Genomic DNA, 13,345 nt, shown 5'->3' with positions numbered 1-13,345 from the left:
ATAATTAAAATAAACAATACTAATGATTATAATTGCGACCGTCAGGTCGCAGTTACTATGAAAACCTCCACCGCCTGTCTGTCTGTCCGTCAGTCTGTCTGTCTGTCTGTCACGTCACATCACACTTTTTTGCCCCTATCCATGTGAAATTTTCCACACACAATCCTTGTCTGCCAATCCACAACCTCCACCCTTCCAGGGACCCCCGCAGCTCCAGGGACCCCCGCCAAATTTTTTAAAACACATTTTTGAATACTGCTCCTACAGTTTTTGCCCTAAAATCACACAAATCGCTACACAGTATGTCTACACTTATCTCATCGACATGGATCTGTCCCATATAGCGCCACCATCAGGTCAATTTTTTAACACATTTTTGGACCTAAACTTTTTTTTTTTCTAATTTTTCTTTTCAAACTTTTTTTTTTTCAAAAAAAATTTTTTTTTTCAAACTTTTTTTACACTAACGTCAACACACCAATCCACAGATTTTATATTGACTGTGTGTCAATTCTTGTTAATTATTCTGAATCCATTGCAAGTATTTGTTTTGCACGAAAAACATTCATTGGGCCAAAAAGAGACGCACAAAAACGATGGTTTAGTGATGAGTCATCACTTTTCACAAGGTGTATTTTTGGCCCAAGGAATGTTTTTCGTGCAAAACAAATGCTTGCAAAGGATTCAGAATAATTAAAAACACCTAGTTAGACCCCTCACATTCCACTTAAAGCATATTTTTGGGAGTGGTTTTTTCCCTTATAGTAAAGTGTATAGTAAGTGAATGAGACCCAGAATTACCCTAGCTGTCAAACATTTTGCTAGGGATGTTGAATTTCAATCTTTGTTAGATATGTTACTAGACACCTTTACGAACACATTGATGAAGAAATTGTTTGGTATTAATTTATTCCCAGATTTGACAGATATTCTGCTAATTTTCATTACATTTTACTCTCAAGTAACACAAGTACTGTTACTTCAGGCCAGGGCAATCTCAATGTACTCATATTTGGATGCTAATGTATTTTTGTACATTGACCATTCTCTGCCATGAAAAAGACGTTCATGGCACGTACTACAAAGGTTCGTGTTTCACGTACCTTTGAAAAATCGCTGAATCTGCACACGGGAGCGTTCAAAAGATGCCCACAGGTCTCCTAGAATTGGAGAAAAATCCCTGTCCACTCGCGACGATCCACTCCAAAAGCCCCTCTCCCAAAATACAAAACTCGTCACGTGGCAGAGAATGAGTTAAGTACATTTTACTCTCAAGTACTGTTACTTCAAGACAGGGCAATCTCAAGGTACTCATATTTGTTTTGTTCTTTGACTTAAAAGAGGATTTCACCACTTTTCAACCTGTCTTCATATAATGTTGTTCATGATAAAATAGCAACAAAAAAATTCTACTCAGTCTGGGTCTCTTAGGAGAGTTGTGGGCGGGTCAGAGATCCATCCACCAGTGACATCATCGTTTGACAGATTTCTTTTTTTAAACAATATTTTTGAAAAGAATATTTAGATTTGTATTGTCGCGAGAAGAACAATGGCTTCCATTATAACATTGCAACTTTTCAGGAACATAAAGCCTGCAGTTTCTATTAGCTTGGATAACCCATTGATGATGTCACTGGTGGAGGGATTTCTGACCCGCCCACAACTCTCCTATGAAAAAAAATAATTGTGCTATTTTATATGAACATTAAGGAGCTATATAGTCAACTTTTTCTTGAAAAACGGATGCTAAAATAAAAATAATGTTTCGAAAATATTTTATAAAATAATAAGCTTCATAATGTGTTTCTATTCAAAAATGACCATAAAAAGCGTAAAATAATGATAAAATAAACATTTTGGCCATTGTCAGACCGACACTTTGTTTACATTCTAGTCTATAGACTAGAATGTAAACAAAGTGTCGGCCCTACAATGAAAAAGTTGACTATAGCTCCTTTAGTGAGGACCTATTATATGAAGACAGGTTGAAAAGTGGTGAAGTCCTCCTTTAAGTAAGAATTTTTACAATTGTTGTTTTGTACTGTGGCATTATTGGCATTGATCCTTTATTTTAGTCCAAATTCTGAGTACTTCTTCCCAAACTGGAGGAGGTCAGTGAGTATAATTGGTTGGATGTCTGCTAAGCCTAGTTACTTTGTAGCACACTGGCACTTAACAGTAATTGTTTATCGTGGCCTTCTATTTACGTGTCCATTATGTCCACTTGGCTCCGTGCCATTTTCAGATTCTTCTCTTGATCTTGTGCTTTGTTGCTCTGGATACAAGATTCAGCTCAACCAATGTCAACATTGTAGCGTGTGTACATGTTTAACTAAGCGTGTGTGCGTGTGTGTGCATGGGCACATGGCTCATTAGTGCCCTGGAATAAGGCTCGTTAACAGTAATTGTTCCAACACACAGGTATTCAGTACACCAAGTACGGCTGTCGGAGGAAGAGCGACGGCCGTTTGGTGCATCGCAACTTCTGCGAGACCAGCAAGAAACCCAAGCCCATCCGCAAGAGGTGCAACGTCAACGAGTGCAGCCAGCATGTGTGAGTGTGTCTCCTGTACTGTATGTCTTTTGCTTTAATGTGCAGTAGTACTGCACCTATGTTCCCCAGGTTCTATGTTCCCCAGGTTCTACATTATGTTCCCCATTTACCCCCACAAAAAAGGTTCTATGTTCCCTGCTTACCCAAAAAAGGTCCTATGTTCCCCAGGTTCTATGTTCTCCACTTACCCCCACAAAAAAAGGTTCTATGTTCCCCGCTCATCCAAAAATGCAGGAAACGTTCATTTCAAATTATTAATAACAACTCTAAATACACACAACAGAACATAATGAGGAGAAAATACGAATACTACCGGTAGTTAAAATATGATCATTTTGGGGAGTCCCCGCAGTTCAAATATGATTATTTTGGGGAGTCCCGCAGTTCAAATATGATTCTTTTTTTTTGGGGGGGGGGGGGGGTCGCAACCGGAAAAGATTGGGAGTCCTGGCTCTGTGGCAATGATTATCTGAATATTGTGCTTTAACCTTAAAAAAAAAGAAACAACGTTTGTTTCAACCAAAAGAGATGTCACTTACACTACTTTTCCTGTCAGCTGGGTGCTGGAGCAGTGGGGCCCGTGCAGCAAGACGTGTGGGAAGCTGGGCTACCAGTTGCGGGCGGTGCAGTGCATGCAGACCCTGCACAACGGCACCAACCGGCCCGTCCACACCAAGCACTGCACCGAGCCCCGGCCCGAGATGAGACGCACCTGCAACCACACAGCCTGCCCAGCCCAGTGGAGGACAGGGGCCTGGTCCCAGGTCAGTGATGTCTGTGTGACCCTTCAGTTGTCCCCCCCAGGAATCCGCGTTTACGCGATCGTGGAAATTATCGCGGATTTCTCAGCCATTCTCGGCTGACCGCGGCAGTAAAACCTGACATTTTATCAGTTATTACTACTGTAATATTATAAAATGATTTACATGGTGAAGCCACCTCATAGGACTTTGCTTCACAGGGCCGTGGGGGACTAGTTTGAGTGACGCACGGTCCCTCATTCCTTCTGAATCTGTGTCCTGACCTATAGTTTCTCTTTGCCTATGGTCCTGACAATGACAATGCTAGTTAATGCAGAAGAGAATAAATATTACACCCATACTAGGTATCCTCTAAAATGTAGTTACTTTGGATGACTTTGGATATTAAAAACAATAACAAAACTTTTTTTTAATTTTATCCTCCAAAAACGATTATTTGAATATTCAATTATTCTAACCAATCCCTATTTAATCCCTATTTAATCCCCAATTAATTGTAGCTATTTCATGAAGGATTTTACTTGATAAAACTTTGCTTAACTGATAACTGGTAATTTTAGGTTGCTTTTTAATGTCTGCGGAATATTAACAAAAATAGTGTTGAGAACCACTGAATGATGTGTATGTATATGTGTGTGCATGTGCTCGTGTGTGTGTGTGTGTGTGTGTGTGTGTGTGTGTGTGTGCGTGTGCGTGTGCGTGCATGTGTGTGTGTGTGTGTGTGTGTGCGTGCGTGCGTGTGCGTGTGCGTGTGTGTGTGTGTGTGCTCAGTGCTCAGTGAGCTGTGGCGAGGGCATTCAACAGAGGCAGGTGGTGTGCAGGAGCAGTGACAACAGCATTGGCCAGTGTGAGGGCGACAAACCAGAGACCGTGCTCATCTGCAAACTGAGTCCATGTCCTGGTAAGTCCTGAACCACACAGACTGTCTGATATAAACATCTAATTGTTGTTTAATTTCAGTCCTGAATGACAGAGAATGTTTAACACAATATCTGCCAGCATTCACTTACGCTTTATTTTGAAGAGCCCTGGAAGCCCCGATTGTGTCCAAGTTGTGGAAATTGATGATCTATAATGGCGGCCGAGTATGTTTAAATACTCGGCCGAAAATTTTAAATCCTAACCGCTGCTTACCGTCGCAGTGAAAAAAAGCGGTTCGCGCCGCGGCCTTCAAACCGTTTGTGAAACTAGATTCCGAGATAAAGCTGTTTGTTTGCATCAGCATAGAACCGGAGCCTATGGAGAATAGACGCTCACCAGCGGCCAGAGGGCACCTGTTTAGCTGGTGCGCCATATTTAGAAGCTCTGTTGTTTGTGACCTGGCGGTCGCTTCTCGCCGTTAGGGCGTGTTACTTGTTGGTCAGAAATGTAAACGGCACGATACAGTCAGACGTGCGTGCGTGCGTGCGTGCGTGCGTGCGTGCGTGCGTGCGTGCGTGCGTGCGTGCGTGTTTGTGCCTGCACAACAGCGCCCCTCCTTTAACTTGTGTGGCCACTCAAGGTATTGCCAGGCTACAGACATACCCAGCCAGCCACATAGCCAGCCAGCCAGCCACAGACATACCTGTCTATTGGGAGCGCTTTCACCGCTCCAAAAAAAAAAACAGTAAATGTAGTTACTTTCCACCAAGAAGAGAGTCTCTGCTGAGATGAAGGCCACTTGGCTGGAACCCATTAGGAACCTTTCTTTTCTCTCTTTACTCTTTCTCTCTTCATTAGAGTTTGCCTTGGACCCGCACTCTGGCAGTATATCTTTTAGTCCAGGCACTTAAAGTCAAACCATTCCTCTCAAGGACCCTCACTCCCTCAGTTTGATACGCATTAGGCCACGGACCCCAATTTTGCTTCAATTTGTTCACTGTCTGAGTTACTGACCTGTAAGGCTCCATTTGGTCAGCGTTTTTTTGGTTTATTTTTGTCCAATGCCAGTCACTGCGTCACTGGACCACAGTGCACACGGCCAGCTGACATTATATGAATCAAACCAAACAGAAATCAAGCTGCCTCGGCCTTAGCTGCCTCGGCCTTGTAATGAATACCGGCATCTGAATGTTGCAGACTGGCCAAGGCCATTGCGTTTCTCACACAAACTACTTAATGTATTGTACACAGTACAATCCTTGGTCTAATTTAACTCAGAAGAGTGTATGTACAGTTGGAACTAAACAGACCCGCATAGGATTTTATCCCGTGCGGCCAAGTTTCCTAAACTCTCCCCGAGTTACAGGAGCTGTACTCTTAACTTGGCCGTCATGGTGTCTGTTCAGGCATGGAATACATGTACAGTACCTACAGTATTATTTGCACAGGGCTGTAATTTTGTTAACCTTGTCAATCAAGGGACATAATTGGACCACTTCATGCCTCCATGTGCTAATCAGGGACGTGCAGAGAATGTTAGAGAGGCAGGGGCTGACATTTCTAAAAGGGCCTTTTGGTGAAAATATCGAAAATAGCAGACCTCCAAGCTCACAACGCGTTGCAGCGCGACACGTTGTGAGCCTGGAGGTCGGCCATACCTTCAGGTATGGCACGGAAAGAGGGCATTTGCATTTCTTTCACCATAGTAAAAACTGTATTCATGGTCTGGAGAGGGCATGTTTTACAGACAGATAAAAGGGCAGGGGCTCGAGCCCTTTTTGATGTCTATGTGTGCATGTGCCTGGTGCTAATGGGCTACAGTGGGTACAGTACAATCACTACTGTACAATCAAGTCATTTTGAAGCTGCTGATGCTGTCTCATAACATAATAGTGTGGGACATTATGCCACTCCTACTGAGTACTGACTCCTACTTCGCCCCCCAAAAATTACACATTTTCTATCAATTACACATCCCATGAAGCCTTGAATTCATGGAGATTTTTTGTTTTGTTTTTGTTGCATTCCTAAGCCAATAATATGATGAAGATCAAAGAGTCTCCTACTGAGTCTCATATTGACCGATGGCCCGGTCATTAAATTGTTGGTTTAGGATTGCGACAAAAACTAAAAAGATGCTGTTCTACAAGCTCACAATGCATCGCGCTGCAAGGCGTTGTGAGCTTGTAGATTGGCTATTTTTGTATAGAGGTATAGAGGGGAAAAGGAGCAGACTAAGTAAAGAGTGAAAGGTCAAGTTTAATAAGTATTGACGGTTCAAGTGGTTAAATATCTGAAAACACAAATTGACATGAATCCAAAATACACTGATGATTGTGCTGTCAAAAGATGAAACTATATGGAATCTATTAACAGGTTGTGGGGGTCCCTGATTCATCTCTCTCTCTCAGCTAAGGGGTCCTTGGCCTGAAAACGTCGAAGACCCCTGGTTTAAGTGCATGCTTTGGGATATGGGACTAAGTTTGATATTTGGGCCTCTGTCTGCTTGCTACAGGCCAGTCATCGGTGCCTCCCCTCACCATTGAAATGGCAGAGAATTCCACATTGAAGGACGAAGGTGTACACCAGAGAGTCGCTGAAAATCCTGTCCATAAAATATCTTCCAGTAAGTCAACACACCATTCTAAGTGGGGAAATGTGACGGGTGTCAAAGTCTAAGTTCATTTTGAAAATAGTGTTCAACAAATGTGCAATGTTGTTCTTCGAGACAATTGTGTAGTGAGTCAGTCTCTGAATGTGTCATTCATCTAGTAATCCCTCAAGACAAATTCAGCTTATCAAATTCAAACGAATAAAATTGCAGATGGGTTCCCAGATTGCTCACCTAGAGACTGAGAACAATCTCAGAGTTTTCATTGTTAAAACTGAGTGGTAAAGGGGCCTACTGGTCCAGACGCATACCACTTAGGCATTGCCACATAGGCATGGATGCCTTGCGGCGTCGCCGGTTCGATTCCCGATCTGGACGACATTTGCCATGTGTCACTCCTCATTTCTCACCCCATTTCCTGTCAGTCTACTGTCCTATCTAATAAAGGCATAAAAGCCCCAAAAAAACTAATCTTAGGCGTCTTACTGGTAGAGCCCAAATGTACAATATCGGTAGAAACAATAAGAATGGTATTAATAAGAGTTTGTGGATGTGGGTTGTAATACTTTGTTCCGCTCTCGTCTCCAGATGAGCCATGTCTGGGAGACAAATCCATCTTCTGTCAGATGGAGGTGCTGGCTCGCTACTGCTCCATCCCCGGATACAACAAGCTGTGCTGTGAGTCCTGCAACAAGAAGGAGGGCCTCCCCACGCTCCACCCCGACCTCCTCGGGGAAGAAGAAGCCGACGCCTCCATCCCGTACAACCCCACTGCCTCACCCGCGGCCCCGCTGCCCTCCCAGACCACCCAGAGCCCGCCACAAACCACTAAGGCCGCGGGCAGGCGGCTCCGCTCCACCGCCCAGGGGCTGACCACCGCCGCCGGCGCCTCTGCCGTCACACAACGCCAGAGCTCCGGCGAAGCTTCGCCATCCACGGGCGCCGTCGGCGGCGCGCCGCAGGGTCCCGCCGTTGACTCCTCCTCATCCTCCTCCCCCTCCCCCGCCGTGGCGGTCGGGAAGGAACACTTGGACCCGGGGACTCTCCTACCTCCTGGGCCCCCGCGGCCCACAGCAGACTCCTCCAGCGGAGGTGCCTCTAAAGAGCACAGTCCGAACAGCACTTTAGGCCCCGCAGCCGCTGACAGGTCAAAAAGGGACGCTTTAGGATCCGAGAGGGACTCGACTCACAGAAGCCTGTCTGTCCCGACATGAACGCTGACTCATCCTGTGAACGTGCTGCTCAGCGATGCAGCTTCCGCAGGGTTCGATTTGCTGTGGGGGATCCAGGGATCCACCACCCCCGCCCCCCATCTGGTCATTCTTTTCTTTTTTGGGCCGGTGGGGATACGTTTTATCCCTGCCTTCTGGTCAGACTGTATTAAATGCATGCGTTTCCTTTAGGGAAATGCAGACTGTCTGATATATCACAATTGGACAATTCGAGTTCTTTTCCTCCCAAACAAAAATTGAAATGGCTGATCTACAAGCTTGAGTTTGTAGAACTATTTGCTGTACGATGAATTATTCGTATAGGGCTTACGACGTGGTCGAGAAAATCTCTCTCCGTTTTTTTTTCTTTCTCTTTTACAAATCGAACCCTGGAGCTTCTTCATGTGTCAGCTCATCCTCCTTGCAGCATCTGATGGACTTACACTAGTGCTGCAAGAATACAGAAAAGTTTGAAGATTTTGTTTATTTTTTATTCTTTTTTGTTTTTTTTGCCCCAATGCCAGTGGACTTAGACCAGTGATGGTTACCTCAGCAAAACCAGCAGAGTGCAGCTCTGTGCACACTTGCACTGCGTTACTCTGCTCATTTCTGCTTCACATATGAAATGGAAGAAAAACAACAACAACAACAACAACAAAACAAAGAAAGGTGCTGTAAAAAAACTAAAATGACTACGAGACGTTGTTCAAAAACAAATGTGACGACTGCATTTCTACCATGTATGTTTTGATGTGTGTATAGTTGTGTAAGCCTGTTGTTCCAAGTGCATTAGAACTACTATTTTGTATTGTGAACCTTTGTGGTGTCATGGACATAAAACAGGGCTCTTCAACAGGGGGGCCGGGACCCCTAGGGGGTCCTCAGAGTTACTACAGGGGGGCCGCCAAATCTTTGTGTGATAGGATCGTGTTTTTTACTTCAACCACTTGAAAACTAGCATCCTTATTCTGAGTGGAACATTAGCCAAAAATAGCATATCTACAAGTTTACAATGCCTTGCGCTGCGATGCATTGTAAGCTTGTAGATCGGCTATTTTTGGCAAAGAGGTTTGCAGAGGGAAATGTAGAGCAGACTAAGTATTTGACGGTTTAAGTGGTTAAATGTCTGAAAACACACATTACTCCAACATGATGACAGTGGTGTCAAACAAGTCTAAGCTGTCTAATAAATCTATTTAATCTGCAGCACAATTGTATAGGTTATATTGTGGGGGTCCCTGCTTCATCTCTCTCTCAGCTAAGGGGTCCTTGGCCTGAAAACGTTGAAGATCCCTGACATAAAACAAATGCGATTCCCTAGTTGTGGGTCAGGGTCCACTGGGGGGACCGTGAGGATAAGTGGGGCCCCAAATAATTGGCATTCAAAAATTATCATTCAAAATATTTGAATGATAATATAACATTGGTGTTAATATAACAATGTTTTATATATATATATATATATATATATATATATATACCGGTATATGGTGTTATTTTATAAAAAGAGTTTTCATTGTGATACCGATTAATAAGAACTTAGTCGGAATACAATAGAACGATTGATCATTAAGAAATCCCATCGGGAAAAAAAATGGGGATCCGACCAGATACGAACCGGAAATGGGACCGGAAGCACTTTTTCGCGGGTGATTAGAAACCGATTTGCGATAAACGGCGATTATACTTTTACATGCTTTATAGCGATTAAAGCATATTAAATTCTCTGTTTTTTTCGGGCCTGGCGGAGAGATACATTGTGGCAGGAAATGAGTTAAGATTAAACATGCTCTGAAAATGCATGTGCCCACCACGGACACTTTGCTTCAAGTGGGCCCTGATCCAGAAAAGGTTGTGAACCCCTGCATTAAACACGTTTCGGGGAGGAGTGTCACTCAAGTAAGCGAGCAGAAAAATCCCCAGAGTGTTAATTTAACTCTGACAGTGTAAAAACAAAAATAAACTTTTTTTTTTTTTGCACTCGGATATAAAAATCACTCCAGATCGTGGAGTGTGGGGTCGTTGTACGTTGCTCCTAGTAGACAATACAACTTTGTCTTGGTGCTGTCTGTGATGAACTTCCCATACAGCAGGGGTCTTCAACAGGGGGTCTGGGACCCCTAGGGGGTCCTCAGAGTTACTACAGGGGGTCCTCCAAATCTTCCAATTCTTTTGATATTAACAACTTGAACCCTAGTGTCCATATTCTGAGAACTGTAGCCAAAAATAGCAGATCTACAAGGTCACAATGCCTCGTGCTGCGAGGCGTTGTGAGCTTGTAGATCGGCTATTTTTGGCAAAGAGGTTTTGTGTAGAGGGGGAAAAGAGCAGACCAAGTACAGAGTGAAAGGTCAAGTGTATTAGGTAAGGACGGCTCAAGAGGTTAAATATCTGAAAACACATATTGACATGAATTCAAAATACACTGATGATTGTGCTGTTATTTGAAACAATATGGAATCTATGAAAAGGTTGTGGGGGTCCCTGCTTCATCTCTCTCTCTCTCAACTAAGGGGTCCTTGGCCTGAAAACGTTGAAGACCCCTGCCATACAGTATATATTTGCAAGCCAACCCCACTGAGCACAGTACAAATTCCCAGTATCATTTGAACTCTGAAATGTATCCATTTCAATCCAAATGGACCATTTGGAAATATTTTGTACACAAGTTACTAATTGATAACTGAGGATATTCTACTGTGCAGCATGCCCAGTTTTGCCTGTGTGGAAGTCAGTCGGATATGCTTTAAAAACAAAACAACAAAAAAAGGAAGAAAAAAAAAAGAAAAGAAAAACTCGTTATGGTATTTTTTTTGTTTTTTGTTACTGATATATTTTTCAAATAATATTGTATATAATGTAAATTTTGCCACGTTATGATAAAAAAGAATTGAGAACCAACAACATAATGGAAAGTGTTTTGCAATTGAGAAAAACAGATAATGTTGTCTACAGAGGGTGGTCAGACCAGTGTCATACTGTGCAAGTTGGTGTTACACCATTCCTGTATTGCAGTTCATAACATCATTGTGTATTGTATAGTTCTTGTATATACGTACATGAATGAAAGCTTTAAATGTTAATATTTATTGAATTTTTAAATGGTATGGAGACAAAAGTAAACTACGTTTGTGGAAATATTGAAATGTTATGTTTTTATTTCAACCTTTTTAAGTAGTTTTTTTCCAATGCTTTTTTAATTTCGATTTTTTTTTTTTTTATTATTAATTAGACATGAAAACATGCATTTGTGTTCCTTAACTGTCCATAGTTTAATACTAGACGTGTATATATATATATATATATATATATATATATATAGCTCACTGTGTTAACACACTGTCTATAAGAGCCGGAGGTTGTGAATTTGACTCCCACTCCCGCTCTATGAGTTGAAGCTTTACTTTAAAGACCAACATCCGTAAGAACAAGTTCACAAAAAATCCTCATCAGCTTGGCTTAAGTAGAGTTGGAGCGGATAGAATCATTCATCCAAGGTACTCAAGCCCAACAAAAAGCAGATGAGCATATTGATTTACGAAGTTAACATAAATGGAGCACAGGATATTTTAGCCTCCCTGTTACATTCCAATCTACTAGTATTATTATTATTATTCATATTAATGACCAGGCCTAGAATTTCATCGTTTTGGGGCACGGCCATTTGGCCTTTGGTGGTGTTAATTTGTTTAGGGCACAAAGGCCAAATGCTAGGGCAGGAAGGCCATTAAAATAAAAAGAAGTTTAGTCCATTGAAAGAATTCATTGAATTTAAGGGTGAAGGATGATTTTGAAATGTAGACTATCTAAAGTGAAAAGAATCTCAGCCCTGCACAAATCAAACTTATAGTTAGTAAGTACGAAAGTTGAGAGGGAAGGCGTAGATGGAGCAATTTATAACCCATTTTCCAAAATTGCTTTAAAAGTCACGTGTAATTATTGTTATTATTTCCATGGCCATCTGAACTTTTGTCTACTTCCTTACCTTCTTCACTTCTACTTTTTCCAAATGATGGCTTTGAACTTTACAAAGCACAAAAGATAATTAGAGACTGTGAGAAGAATTGTCACAATGACATCATCCACCGGTCAGTATTCATTTGCTTAAAAACCTGGGCTCTTTATTAAGAGTGTTAATGTCAGTGTTAATAGAGCTGCGAAGTTTGACGTCATTTACAGTACACATCCTACCTGGTTCCTGTTTTTTTTCCTCTCGTTCGGAATTCCCATATACTTGTTTCATATCGCGTCATATAAGAACTGTGTTCCAAACATAAACAAATTATCTCAGCGGTTTGACTCATATGGATATGAAGAAACAACTGATGGTGAGAAAACGCTAATGTTACTGTTGCCGAATTAGTTACATTTTTGCCAGAGATAGACTGTATCAAATACCAGTAAGACTCCCTAATCGGGAGATAAGCGACCGTTGGTCGCTTATCTCCACAAATAGGCCAAAAGTTTGTTTTACCAATTATTACACTCTATGTGAACATTTACATCAACAAATCCCAAGTACTATGCAGAACGACCCATTTCAAGTTTTTAATGTACAACAATATTTAGAAAATAGGTCTACAAGCTGACAGTCCTCGTCCCTTATATTCCCATAGGTTATATGGAGATCTCAGTGTTTGTCAGTCCTTGTTCATTTATGCCCATATATGGACATCTCTATATCTACTGTAACAGTCCTTGTCCCTTTATGCCCATATATGGAGATCTCTTAACTGTAAGTCCTTGTCCCTTTTATGCCCATATATGGATATTCCTGATGTCATCAGTATATGAACATATATGGGCTTTCTGATATGCCCATATATGGAGATCTCTTAACTGTAAGCCCTTGTCCCTTTTATGCCCATATATGGATATCCCTGATGTCATCCGTATATGCCCATATATGGGCTTTCTAATATGCCCATATATGGAGATCTCTGTATCTCCATATATGGGTATAAAAGGATACTTCAGGTCTGACATCAGGTTTGTTTATATTGGGTTGCTAGGTTTGACATCACAAACTCTATGGGCCATCTGACCTAGAAATCTATATTTGGGCATAGATGACTCATCGTGACCTCATCACACGTCGACCGCACGTGTGACGTGCGGTCGACCGCACGTGTGACCGACGGACGGCCGGTGGAGGTTTTCATACTAAACTGCGACCTTACGGTCGCAACTAAACTGCGACCTTACGGTCGCAATTAGTGACTGACTACAGAGCCACCTCCCCGACAATATCGTGGAGACAGTTTGTTTATTTTTGGACCACAATGCTTATATGAGACGATTTTAAGATGACTCAATGTTATTCTCCATAGAGAAATTATTTCCGCGA

The 13,345-nt window shown here is 42.1% G+C and overlaps 1 protein-coding gene across 1 annotated transcript in view; it reads left to right on the top strand.

The window, feature by feature from the left end:
* Positions 1-8,001, top strand: part of adamts14 (ADAM metallopeptidase with thrombospondin type 1 motif, 14) — a gene marked incomplete at both ends in the record, with an annotated part of 102,148 nt that extends 94,147 nt beyond the window's left edge. The window contains 5 exons of the mRNA XM_080747284.1: positions 2,422-2,554; positions 3,111-3,318; positions 4,087-4,216; positions 6,692-6,802; positions 7,376-8,001. Of these exons, the coding sequence (XP_080603410.1) occupies positions 2,422-2,554; positions 3,111-3,318; positions 4,087-4,216; positions 6,692-6,802; positions 7,376-8,001 (1,208 nt within the window). The remainder of the gene's footprint in view (positions 1-2,421; positions 2,555-3,110; positions 3,319-4,086; positions 4,217-6,691; positions 6,803-7,375) is intronic.
* Between the last annotated feature and the right edge of the window lie 5,344 nt (positions 8,002-13,345).

Source organism: Nannobrachium achirus (assembly GCF_963921795.1).
Source record: "Nannobrachium achirus genome assembly, chromosome: 18".
NCBI classification, from domain to species: Eukaryota; Metazoa; Chordata; class Actinopteri; order Myctophiformes; family Myctophidae; genus Nannobrachium; species Nannobrachium achirus.
The sequence above is the reverse complement of the archived record's forward strand: the minus strand, read 5'-3'. Positions and strand labels throughout refer to the sequence as shown.